Source organism: Oryx dammah, unplaced genomic scaffold (genome assembly GCF_014754425.2).
Source record: "Oryx dammah isolate SB20612 unplaced genomic scaffold, SCBI_Odam_1.1 HiC_scaffold_11208, whole genome shotgun sequence".
Classification (NCBI taxonomy): domain Eukaryota; kingdom Metazoa; phylum Chordata; class Mammalia; order Artiodactyla; family Bovidae; genus Oryx; species Oryx dammah.
The window spans coordinates 384,099-396,937 of record NW_024080601.1 but is presented as its reverse complement, the minus strand read 5'-3'; the positions used below and the strand labels follow the sequence as shown (position 1 = coordinate 396,937).

General features: G+C 36.3%; 1 protein-coding gene across 6 annotated transcripts in view; it reads right to left on the bottom strand.

The window, feature by feature from the left end:
- LOC120860843 (unconventional myosin-IXa-like) overlaps positions 1-12,839 on the bottom strand; it is a 181,065-nt gene that overhangs the window by 111,933 nt on the left and 56,293 nt on the right. For all 6 annotated transcript variants that reach the window (XM_040236546.1, XM_040236548.1, XM_040236547.1 and 3 more), the window contains one exon: positions 6,763-6,958. In XM_040236546.1, coding sequence (XP_040092480.1) covers positions 6,763-6,958 — 196 coding nt within the window. The remainder of the gene's footprint in view (positions 1-6,762; positions 6,959-12,839) is intronic.

Sequence of the window (12,839 nt, the reverse complement as noted above, 5' to 3'; positions counted from 1 at the left end):
GATCTGTTTACCTCGAGGTTTGTCAATTTTGTTTACCTTTTTAAAGAAGTAGCTTTTGCTTTTGTTTTCTTCTATTTTACTTATTTCAGATCTCCTCTTTATAATGTCCTTCCTATTTCTTCCTTTAGGTTTAGCTTGCCCTTTTTCCCTAGAATCATAAGGTGAGGCATTAGGTTATTGATTTGAGATATTCTTTCTTTTTTAATAGAAGTATTTGAACCTATAAATTTTCTTTCAAACACTGTTTTAGCTGTATCCCATAAGATTTGAGTGTATATTTTCTTGCATTAATTTAAAACTATTTTCTAATTTCCCTTGTGATTTCCTTTGTCTCACTGGTTATTAAGAACTTTGTTACTTAGTCTCCACATATGTTTAGAGACATATTATTTTTGTTCCTCTATTCTTTCAATACAATCTTCTTTTGTACTAAATACATGTTATCTAGCATACTGTTTAAACATTTTGGTCATTTATATTATTACTATATTATTTTTTAGCTATTTTCTTAACAGGGAATTAAAATCAGCATCTTGCCTTATAACAATCTAGCCCGGATTAAAAACTACTTAATTTCAATAGTATATAAAAACTTTCCTCCTATATAACTTCATTTCCATCCTCTTCCTTTATGCTGTTATTGTCATGCAAATTACAGCTTTTAAAATGGCGTGCCCTCCAACAGAGATATGTAATTATTGTTTTTTATAGTTGTCTTTTAAATTAGAGTGGAGGAAAAAAGGTTACAAAATTATTTTTTTTAAGTTACAAAATGTAAAAGATACATTTATACTATCTTTTACATAGTACAAAGTATAACTTTACAGTTGCCTTTAATGGTACTTTTTGTTACATCATATGCTTTCAAATTACTGTCTATGTCCTTTCATTTCAGCCAGAACTCCCTTTAACATTTCCTGTGGGACAGCTAGTAGCAGTCATTCAGGATTTGTTGGCCTGGGAATGTCTTCATTTCACCATCATTTTGAAGGATAGTTCTTCTTGTGTCTGTGTATATGTGTGTTTGGGGATTTTTTTCTTTTTTTGGCTGCACTAGGTCTTCACACCTGCACAGAGGCTTTTTGTGTTGTGGAACACAGGCTCTAGGCATGTGGGCTTAGCAGTTGTGACACATGGGGGTCAGCTACTCTGTGGCATATGTGATCTTCCCTGACCAGGTATCAAACCCATGTCCTTGCATTGGCAGGCAGATTCTTAACAACAACTGGACCACCAGGGAAGTCCTAAAGGATAGTTTTAGTGAATATAGAATTCTTGATTGACAGACTTTTCTTCCAGCACTTTGGATATGCCATGCCATTGTTATCTAGCCTCAATGGTTTCTAATGATTAACCAACTGTCAATCATACTGAGGATACTTTGTGCATGCGTGCATGCTAAGTTGCTTCAATAATATCCGACTCTTTGAGACTCTATGGACCATAGTCCACCAGGCTCCTCTGTCCATGGAATTCTCCAGACAAGAATACTGGAGTGGGTGTGGGGACCTTCCTGACCCAAGGATCAATCCCACATTTCATGTTTCTTGCACTGGCATGCCAGTTCTTTATCACTAGCGCCACCTGGAAAGCCCAGATATGCTGCTTTCAACAGTCTCTCTTTACCTCTAGATAGTTTAATTAGGATACATCTAAGTTTGAATCTCTGAATTCACTCATCTTATAATCTGTTGAGCTTCTGAGATGTATAAATTAATTTTCTCATCAAATTTGAGGAGACTGGGGCCATTATTTCTTGAAATATTCTTTCTGTCCCTTTCCCTCCTTTCCTTCTCAAAAGTTTATATGCCTCATGGTATCCCATAGGTCTAGAAGCTCTACTTATTTTCTTCATTCTTTATTCTTCCTATTCTTCAACTCAACTAATCTGTCTTCATGTTTACCGATTTTGGCTTCTGCTTATTCAAATCTGCTATTGACCCCTTCTGAATTTCTCATTTCAGTTACCGTACACTTTTTCCCACTTCAAAACTGATTTGTGTGTATATAAAATTTGATATTCTCCATCTAGTTGGACATTGTTCTCATACTCTCCTTTTGTTCTTCAGATATGGTTGCCTTTATGTCTTTAAACATATTTAAAATAGTTTAAAAATTCTGTCTAGCAATATCAATGCCTGGATTTTTTCAGAGATAGGTTTTTACAGATTCCTTCTTTCCCCATGTATGGGTCAGTGTTGTATTTCTTAGGATGTCTCAAAATCTTATATAGAACACCAGACATTTTAAATAATATAACATGGCAACTCTGAAAATCAGATTTTTTCTCTCTCCCCAGGATTTACTGTTGCTGCTGATTCTTATAATTGCTATTTGTTTAGGACATTACTGAACTAATTCTGAAAGTTTGTATTCTCTGTCACAGGTGACCATGGAAACCTCTGCTCACTTAGCTTAATAAACAGCTACTGACTGGAGGCATATATCTTTACATGCCTGAAACCAGTAATTCTCCCAGTCTTTGTCAAGGGTTATGGAGTGCTTACGTTGAAGCATACCTACAACATTCAGCTAGGCAGTTTAGAACTCTGTCTTACCCTGCTCACAGGAAACCTGAATGTTATCCTGAGATAAGAAATCAAGATCTTTTCAGGTCTTTACTGAGCATAGCCCTAGGCACGTACACAGTCCTATGCATGTGCTTAGCCACCTAAATTCCCATGAATACACAGACACTTTTCATAGCCATTATAGAAACCTCATTCCCCAGGTGTTCCTTTTAAATGTTTTGGTTAGTTTTTGCCCCAACTGTTATCTATTGCATTAGAGAGCTGCAATGTTCAACAACTGTTTCTGACTGTTTTGGACAAAACCCCTAGATCAAAGGTTATTCATACTGGAAAAGCTCTAAGTCAGGTTAAAAGATAGCGTTGTAAGTGGGGTCTTCCATGAAACCTTCCAAATAGGTTAAATAATGACAATTCTCTGGGAATGAAGCTCTGAAGGAGTACCAGTCTCCTTCTACTCCCTCCAGTGGTTGTCCCACTTCTGATTTTCATTGCACATCTAGGCTATAGGTTTTCAAGGCCACTGAGGGAGGGTGGTGAGTAGTGCAAGCTTAAACACTATAAAATGCACTGACAATAATAACATTCAGTCTTTTTTCTTGTATGTACACTTTCCAAATTACTGCAGGCCTTTGATGAGTTTCTTGAGCTCCAACAAAGTTACTCTGACAATTTTTTTCCTGATGCTTTTATGGAAGAGATGCGTTTTCAGAAGTCTTGTCTCCACTGCTGAATTGACATTCAATCTAAAACCCTTACTCTTCATCACCACACCATAGAGCCTAACACAGAATGAATTTATTAGTAATGGTCAGGGTTTTGTTGTTAAGAAAAATGCATTTAATTGTCTTAAGTACTGGGTAGAATTGTGGATAGACTACTGCATAGAAACCCTAGACCCAGGGCTTACCAGGTGGCATTAGTGGTAAAGAACCCAGCTGCCAATCCAGGAGAAATCCTAGATCCTGTTTGTTGTTGTTGTTTAGTTGCCACGTCATGTCCAACCCTATTTAGGTGATATCTAAATTAGTTTTAGTACCTGGTTATTTCTGGAAAAGGATTGTCACTGGAATCCTTCTCTCTTGAAAAACAAATGGGAGTACATTAGAGTCATGCAGCCCACTGTGTGGGATGGTGAAGAGGAACAGGTTATGTGGGAACCATTAACGCTCTCTACCTACAGACACTATATGAATGGCTTCAGATTTTCTCCCTATAGATGAAGACACTGAATGACACTTTAAATTCTCATTCTTGCCTCTTACGCCAATGCCACAGCCGAATTTCCTGTCTCTCCCTAGTCTTTTTAGATGGATTAAAATTCCTTTTTGGCTATATTTTTATGTAACTCCAAAAGAAACAAATAAGCATCACTGCACCCACAGCAACACACTGTATAACTCGTGGTCAAGTTATGATCTTCACTGTACTCTCTAGTCCAGACTCTTTCTTATTCAGAAGGAGTAAATCAGAGGCAAGATGGATGACACCACGGGAATAGCTGTTCTTCCGTACCTCACTGTTCACCAGAAAAATCATTATCATTTCTAATTTTACCTCCTAGCAGGGCCAACATGGTACCTCATTCAAACTGCCTGTTTACATGACTCTACTAAGAATATTTTATGGTTTCCTAATAAACTGCCACAGCTATAACACACAACTATAATGAATTTATTCTTCAAACAATTAATTGAATTAATTTTTTTATTTAAAAGTCTTAAAATGGCATTGTGTTCTCTAATATAGAAATCTATAAAAAAAAGAAAAAATAACAGTCAAAAGAAGATTTAAATTTGATATTCTCATTTGTGCTCAGCTGGCTTGATGAAGAAGAATGTTAGAGAATTCCTTAAGAAAATCAAGAATTTTTTTTTTTGGTTCAGCAACAAGGTATTTCTTGACAATTAGCTAAAAGTCCACTGATATTTATTTCCTTTAAAAGATACTCTCAAAGGAAGTGAAAATATATTGTGCTCTGTATTCTACATTTACTTTCTTCATTAGAAATAATATTTTTGACATCTTATTCTAATTCACAATCTGAACTTGGTTATCTTCTGCCTTTCACATGTTCTACTTCTGTTTAAATAATCTCCAATTCCTGTTTCACTCTGATATATCTGCATACTACTTATGGTGATTATAAAAGTTCTGAATCTACTACTTAGTCCATTTTCAGTTATTTTGTTAGTTTCTATTGTGCAATACTACAATGTTCTAACTTTATAATATCCTAAACTCACCAGAAAAGAGCAGGTGCTAAATGGTACAGAGGGAGGAAAAATGCTAAATTTCGGCACTGACACTAATATACAGTAATACAATTATTCTCTGTAACAAACCTGCTCACTCGGTGATTGTCTCAAAATGCAAATGAACTATCTTTTTCTTTTTTTCTAGATAAAAAGGGAAATTTTTAAGTTTATGCAAGGGGGACTTTCTAGCATGTTGGTCATACTCTCTTTCTTAACATAGAAGATAGTTTCACAAGTGTTTTTACTTTGTGATAATTCACTGAACTGTGTTTTTGTTCTGTGCACTTTTATGCATACATATCATATCCCAGTATAAAAGAATTTATTACACGGAAGCTCTATGCTGGCCAGAAAGAGAAATTAGATTAGAAAACAAGAATCTAGAAATTATCAAAGTAGAGATAATACAGGCTCAGTTGACTGATCATTAGAAGCATTAGTAACATTGCATTTCTTTGTACTAATACACACAGAACCAGCTTTCAGAAATAATAGTTTAAATGCCAAAAGAACATACAATGTAACTTTTACAGAAAGCAAAGTATTTAATAGTAAATATAAGAAAAGTTTATTGTCTTAGTTAAATCTTAGTAGAATATGTATCAATTTTCAGAATTGATACATTTTTCAATATTGATACATAAATTGATGTCCACTATAATAAATAAGACTACATCTTTAAAAAAAAAACTTTTCCTTTTAGTTTTTTGCTGGTAACTATAGTCAATAATGCAGTATATATTTGAAAGTGGCCAAGAAATTAACTTGTGAAAGTTCTCATCACATACAAAAAATGTTTGTAACTCTGTGATGGTTGGAATAGTGATGGATGGAATCATTTCACAGTATATATAAATACTGACTCATTATGTTATATACCTGAAACTAATATAATGTCATATGTCCATTATACCTCAATTTAAGTTTGTTTCAAGTTTTTTTGCAAAGATAGCCTCTTAGAAATAATTTTGGCAAAGGCAAAGCAGTTTTAAGATTTTCCTTCCATTTTCAAAAAATATATATAGTCTATATTCACAAAGGCCAGTTCGTACACATTATAATCTGAAGTACAGAAATGAAATTCAGTTATTTTGGCCTCTCATTTTAGAAATACAATCTTTCTAATATTTTATTCGTTTAAAAAATATAATAGCCAAATTTAAATTTTCACTGCTAATGCACATGCCAAAAAGCCACAGAAGTAAGCCTAGGAGCCCTGAAAGTACAAAGTGTATCCTCCTGCACTTCTGCTGAAGCTTCTTGGCAGAAGAATATTATTTTAAATGATTACATATGTATTAGAAAATCCTCACTATGCAGCAATGGTCTATCTAAGGTTAGAGCTACAGCAGGGGAGGCACACAAAAAAGTATCCAGCTTTATCCATTTCTAACTTTTAAAGTAAAATTCAGCTAACTAAATTAAGCATAAGGAAACAAAAATTACACTTCATAACCAGACACTTTACAAGTATTATCTAATTTTACCCTCATAATATTGAAGGTACTATTAACACTCCAAGTAAAACAGCTAACAGTCACAAAATCAGTCAAGAGAAGAGAAGACAACTGATTCAACTGATGACAACAGAGATGACAAGTGAAGCTGGGTTATCCACCATACTGTACTACCTCCATCCTAATTTTTCTGTCTCCTGATTTATGCTTCCATATTATGTTTCATTTGTAGTAAAAACTATGACATTAGAAGAAAACAGAGAACAGTATCAATATTAAGTTCTATACAATTACATAATAATTTCACTTTTGGCTTAAGAATCTTACCAATGTCAGTATGCCTAAGAAATAACAGGTGCTTTACACTCATTATTCCTATCAGTATTTATTAATAATACACAAACACACACACATAAAGTTCATCAGCACTCATTAGATCTGAAACACGATGTTAGGGCATGATTAAAAAAAAAAAAAAAAAAACAGAAGCATGGCAGAATACTGATGTCTATTGCTTACCAGTTTTTCTCTGAATGTGTCTTTTCCCAGCTTCCCTGAAAGCAACCATGGCTCTAAAAAAAGCTCGGAGAACTGACCATCGGAAAATAGCTACAGGATCAATTCCAATCATCCCAGAGATAAATGCATTCTTGCTACTTCTCAGAAGAGCTACAATGTCAGGACGCATATGATCTGTATTTTTTTCCCGGAAATCCTACACGAAAAAAATACCAGTGTTATTTTTGAAAAAAACGTATTAAGCCAAGAAGAAAATGGGTGACATATTTGAACAGTGGCTGAATAAGAGTATAGAAGTGATTTCTGTGTTAGCCAGCTAGATGGACCAGATAGATATCCTCTATAAAGTCCCATCTAAGCCTAAAACTATTTAATTCTATAATTCATTTAAATTAGAATGAACATTCCACCAACTTATTGCAGCTTGTTAAACATTAGTCTGGGAGAGATTCTCTAAGAGACTATCACATAAAACAACAAGAGAGTTGAGTAATAAAAAGAAGCCAGAAATGAGAAGACCAGGAACATTTCACTCAAAGGGAACACCTACTACCTTTAGGTGGTGCTAAGTTGCAGAAGTTAGGAGAATGTTAGTAAGACTGAGGTCTAGAGCATTCTCGGCAAGGGTGAGAGAGGTATAAGAAAAGGGAGATAAATAGGCTATGTAAGCTATGCAAGACTGAGTTAGGAGTTTGGACTTTATTCAAGTGTCAAGGAAAGCCACTGGAAGGATAATGACATGAACTAACTGATGTTTTATAAACATCACTGATTGCTACTGAGGGAATTAATTGTACAAAGAATGGAGAAAGGTATTCCAAGTAAGAGCTGACAGTGACTTGGACTATAAGGATGGTACTATAGGAAAGGGAAAATGGTTACATATTTGGGACATTTTTTAGAGGTAAGGGCGAAAGACTTGCTGGTGGATTAGAGCGTTGTGAGTGAACAAGAGAATTAGGTTAACACCTATATTTTGGGTTTGAGCAACGAGGTAGGTAGAGGTACTATATATACTAATATGAAGAAGACTTGAGAAAAGAGAAGATATGAGGATAGAAATTGATGATCAGGAGATAAGTTTTGTCCAAGTGAAGTTAGAGATGGTGAAAATAATAATGATAACAAGCAACATTTATTGAGAAGTTACTAAGTAAATGGCACACTTCTAAGCATTTTACACATGTTGTCTCATTGAAATTCATTTCATCACCTTAACAAGTCCTTGAGATAAATACACCTTAACAAGTCCTTGAGATGGATGATATTATTATTATTTTATAGATGAGGAAATTGAGTCACAGAAAGGTTAATTATCTTGGCCTCTATCACACAGTAATAAGAACAGAGGTTCAAACATAGCCACTCATAACCACTATACTACGTCTGCATACAGATATCAAGTAGGCAGATGGACATATCTGCCTAGAGTCTAACAGATTTCAGAAAACACATCTGGATATCATCAGCATATACATTTTTAAAGTTGGATAAGATTACCAAAGGAATGTAAATAGCCAGTTAAAACCACTTGCCAATGGAGGTGAGAGATGATAGAATGGAAGAAAATGAGTTTAAATACCTCACAAAAAGATAAGAAGGGTAAGAAACTTACACTCCTGGAAGAAGGTCCCAGACTGCTACATAGAGTCTAGGCATTTGACTATAGCCACACCCAGATGGAAGGCTGCTGCTACTAAGTTGCTTCAGTCGTGTCCGACTCTGTGCGACCCCATAGACGGCAGCCCACCAGGCTCCCCTGTCCCTGGGATTCTCCAGGCAAGAACGCTGGAGTGGGTTGCCATTTCCTTCTCCAGATGGAAGGACTGGTGAGTAAATCACTTCCTGTCAGTGCAGCTTCACAGAATAGCTCTAACTCAGAATTCCTGGAGGGTCATGCCTAGTATAATGTCATCAACCCTCATGTCCACAAGGCAGCTTGGACTCATCCTGCTACCTCTGAGACTTTCCTTTCCTAATAATTCTTGGTTCTCCTGAAAACAGGGGGAAGAGAGAAACAAGTCAGAAGTCTTGGTGCTCAGTTTGTCCCTAAGTACCCTTTGAGCAAAAGTATATATTATAAAACTTAGCAAAACTGAGGAGTTTTCAAATCAAAATGCCAGCAGCAGCAAATACTGAGGGCAGACAGACAAATGTCAGGCACTAAGTTAAGCACTATACATAATTTAATTCTAACAATTACTCAATAAAGTAGATTCAATTATAAACCAAACTTCACTGCTAAGTAATCAGAGAGATAAAGAAGTTCGTCAGAAGTCAAACACAATAAGCACTGCTACTACAGGAACTAAAACATCAGTCTGCCCTACTCCAAAGATTATTCTGTCCTATTAACAACTACACTGTAAAATCTAAAATTCTATATCGCTTTTCCATGTTAATAGTCATCAACATTTCCCAACGTAATGGTCCTGTCTCTCTGTCTTCATATTCCTACATTCCTAAGTACTAATAAACTAAATCACATCATAATCACATCATCATTGAAACTCTTCTGTTGCTTTCTACAACAACACAGCTTGTGACTTACTACTTATATCTTGTGCTATCCCTTCTCAGTCCCCACTGTCGGTTCTGTATTGAAAATTCTTAAGAGTTTCATCTTGTGTACTCAAGTTTCTGATCATCTTACATCAGTGTATCTCAACCATAATTGTGGCTTAAATGATGAAACCCAAATCTGTATTTCCAGTTCAGATATTTTTTGTTAAGTCTGAAGATGCATTTATACATTTTAAAGGTATCTCAAACTTGAAAGAAAATGTGTAAGACTAGTATTGCTTATATACTTTAAAGCAGTCACCAGTGAAACCATGTGGACCTAGAATTCCCTTTGTAGAAAATTTTAAATTACTGATTCAAATTACTTAACAAACATAGGATTTTTCAGTTTTCCTATATTTTTTGGTGATATTTTTTCATGGAATTTTCAACTTTACACTGTCAAATTTATTGGCAAAACATGCTCATATCTTATAAATATCTACAGAGTGTGTAGTTAAATCCCCTTATTTGTTTCTGCTACCAGCAATCTGCGAAGCTTTCTCCTTTCATTAGTTATTTTCTGTTATCTTTTACTTACACAGTTTTCCCTTGAACAACATGGGGGTTAGGAATGCTGACCAAAACCACCGCTGAAAATCCCCATGTAACTTCACAGCCAGATCTTCATAGCATCCACAGTGCTGCATTTGCGGATTCAGTCGATCATGGATCACACGGTACTGCAGCATCTATTTACTGAAAGATGTCTAGCATAAATTGTTATTCAGTCGTTCAGTAGTTTCTGACTCTGCATCCCATGGACTGCAGCACACCAGGCTTCCCTGTCCCTCACTATCTCTTAGAGTTTGCTCAAACTCATGTCCATTGAGTCGATGATGCCATCCAACAATCTCATCTTCTGTCACCCTCTTCTCCCCCTGCCCTCAGTCTTTCCCAGCATCAGGGTCTTTTCCAATGAGTCAGCTCTTTGTGTCAGGTGGTCAAAGTATTAGAGCTTCAATTCAGCATCAGTCCTTGCAATGAATATTCAGGGTTAATTTCCTTTGGGATTGACTGGTTTGATATCCTTACTGTCCAAGGGACTCTCAAGAGTACTCTAGAGCACCACAGTTCAAAAGCATCAATTCTTCGGTGCTCAGCCTTCTTTATGGTCCAAATCTCACATCCATACGAGACTACTGGAAAAACCATAGCTATGATTAGGCAAACCTTTGCTGGCTAAGTGACTGTCTAGGTTTATCACAGTTTTTGTTCCAAGGAACAAGAGTTTTTTAATGTCATGGCTGCAGTCACCATCTGCGGTGATTTTGGAGTCCAAGGATATAGTCTATCACTGTTTCCATTTTTTCCCCAGGTATTTGCCATGAAGTGATGGGACCAGAAGCCATGATCGTAGTTTTTTGAATGTTTAGTATTAAGCCAGGTTTTCACTCTTCTCTTTCACCTTCATCAAGAGGCTGTTGAGTTCCTCTTCGCTTCAGGCCATTAAGGGGGTGTCATCTGCATATGTCAAGTTGTTGGTATTTCTCCCAGCAGTCTTGATTTCAGCTTATGATTCATCCAGCCCAGCATTTCCCATGATGTACACTGCACAGAAGTTAAATAAGCAGGATGACAATATACAGCCTTGATGTACAAATTTTCCAGTTTGTTGTGATCCACATAGTCAAAGGCTTTAGCGTAGTCAATGAAGCAGATGTTTTCCTGGAATTCTCTTGCTTTTTATATGATCCAACAGATGTTGGCAATTTGATCTCTGGTTCCTCTGCCTTTTCTAAATCCAGCTTAAACATCTGGAAGTTCTCAATTCAAGTACTATTGATTTAAATACTATCTTGATTGAAGTACTAGCTTGAAGGATTTTGAGCATTATCTTGCTAGCATGTGACATGAGTTCAACCATGTGGTAGTCTGAGCATTCCCTGGCATTGCCCTTCTTTGGGATTGGAATGAAAAGTGACCTTTTCTAGTCCTATGGCCACTGCAGAGTATTCCAAATTTGCTGGCATTTTAAGTGCAGCACTTTAACAGCATCATCTTTTAGGATTTGAAATAACTCAGCTGGAATTCCGTCACCTCCACTAGCTTTGTTCGTAGTGATGCTTTTCAAGGCCCACTTGACTTCACACCCAGGATGTCTGGCTCTAGGTGACTTACCACACCACTGTAGTTGTATGGGTCATTAAGACCTTTCCTGTACAGTTCTGTGTATTCTTGCCACCTCTTCTTAATATCTTCTGCTTCTGGTAGCTTTATATATTTTCTGTCCTTTATTGTGCCCATCTTTGCATTAAATGTTCCCTTGGTATCTCTAATTTTCTTGAAGAGATCTCTAGTCTTTCCCATTCTATTGTTTTCCTCTTATTTCTCTGCATTGTGCACTTAAGGCTTTTTTTAATCTCTCCTTCCTATTCTTTGGAACTCTGCATTAAGATGGCTAGATCTTTCCCTTTCTCAGTTGCTTTTCGCTTCTCTTCTTTTCTCAGCGATTTGTAAGGCATCCTCAACCATTTTGCCTCTTAGCATTTTTTTTTTCTTGGAGATGGTGGTCTTAATCTCGGCCTCTTGTACCATGTCACGAATCTTTGTCCATAGTCCTTCAGGCACTCTGTCTATCAGATCTAACCCCTTGAATCTATTTGTCACTTCCACTGTATAATTGTAAGGGATTTGATTTAGGTCATACCTGAATGATCTAGTGGTTGTCCCTACTTTAAAGTCTGAAGTTTGCAATCAGGAGTTCATGATCTGAGCCACAGTAAGCTCCTGGTATTTTTTTTGCTGATTGTATGTAGCTTCTCCATCTTTGGCTGCAAAGAAGATAAGCAATCTCATTTTCGTATTGACCATCTGGTGATGTCCATGTGTAGAGTCGTCTCTTGTGTTGTTGGAAGAGGGTGTTTGCTATGACCAGTACATTCTCTTCATGTGTAGAGTCGTCTCTTGTGTTGTTGGAAGAGGGTGTTTGCTATGACCAGTACATTCTCTTGGCAAAACTGTTAGCTTTGCCCTGCTTCATTTTGTACTCCAAGGCCAAACTTGCCTGTTACTCCAGATACCTCTTGACTTCCTACTTTTGCATTCCAGTCTCCTATGATGAAAAGAACATCTTTTTTTTTTTTTTTTTTGGTGTTCATTCTATCAGGTCTTATAGGTCTTCATCGAACCATTCAACTTCAACTTTTTTGGCATTAGTGGTTGAGATACAGACTTGTATTACTGTGATGTTGAATGGTTTGCCTTAGAAACGAACAGAGATCATTCTGTCGTTTTTGAGACTGCATCCAAGTACTGCATTTTGGACTCTTCTGTTGACTATGAGGGTTACTCCATTTCTTGTACAGTTTCTTGGCCATCTGAGTAGATATAATGGTGATCTGAATTAAATTCACCCATTCAAGTCCATTTTAGTTCACTGATTCCTAAAACATAGATGTTCACTCTTGCCATCTCCTGCTTGATCACATCCAATTTACCTTGATTCATGGACCTAACATTCCAGTAATATATGCAGTATTATTCTTTATAGCATCAGACTTTACTTTCACCAC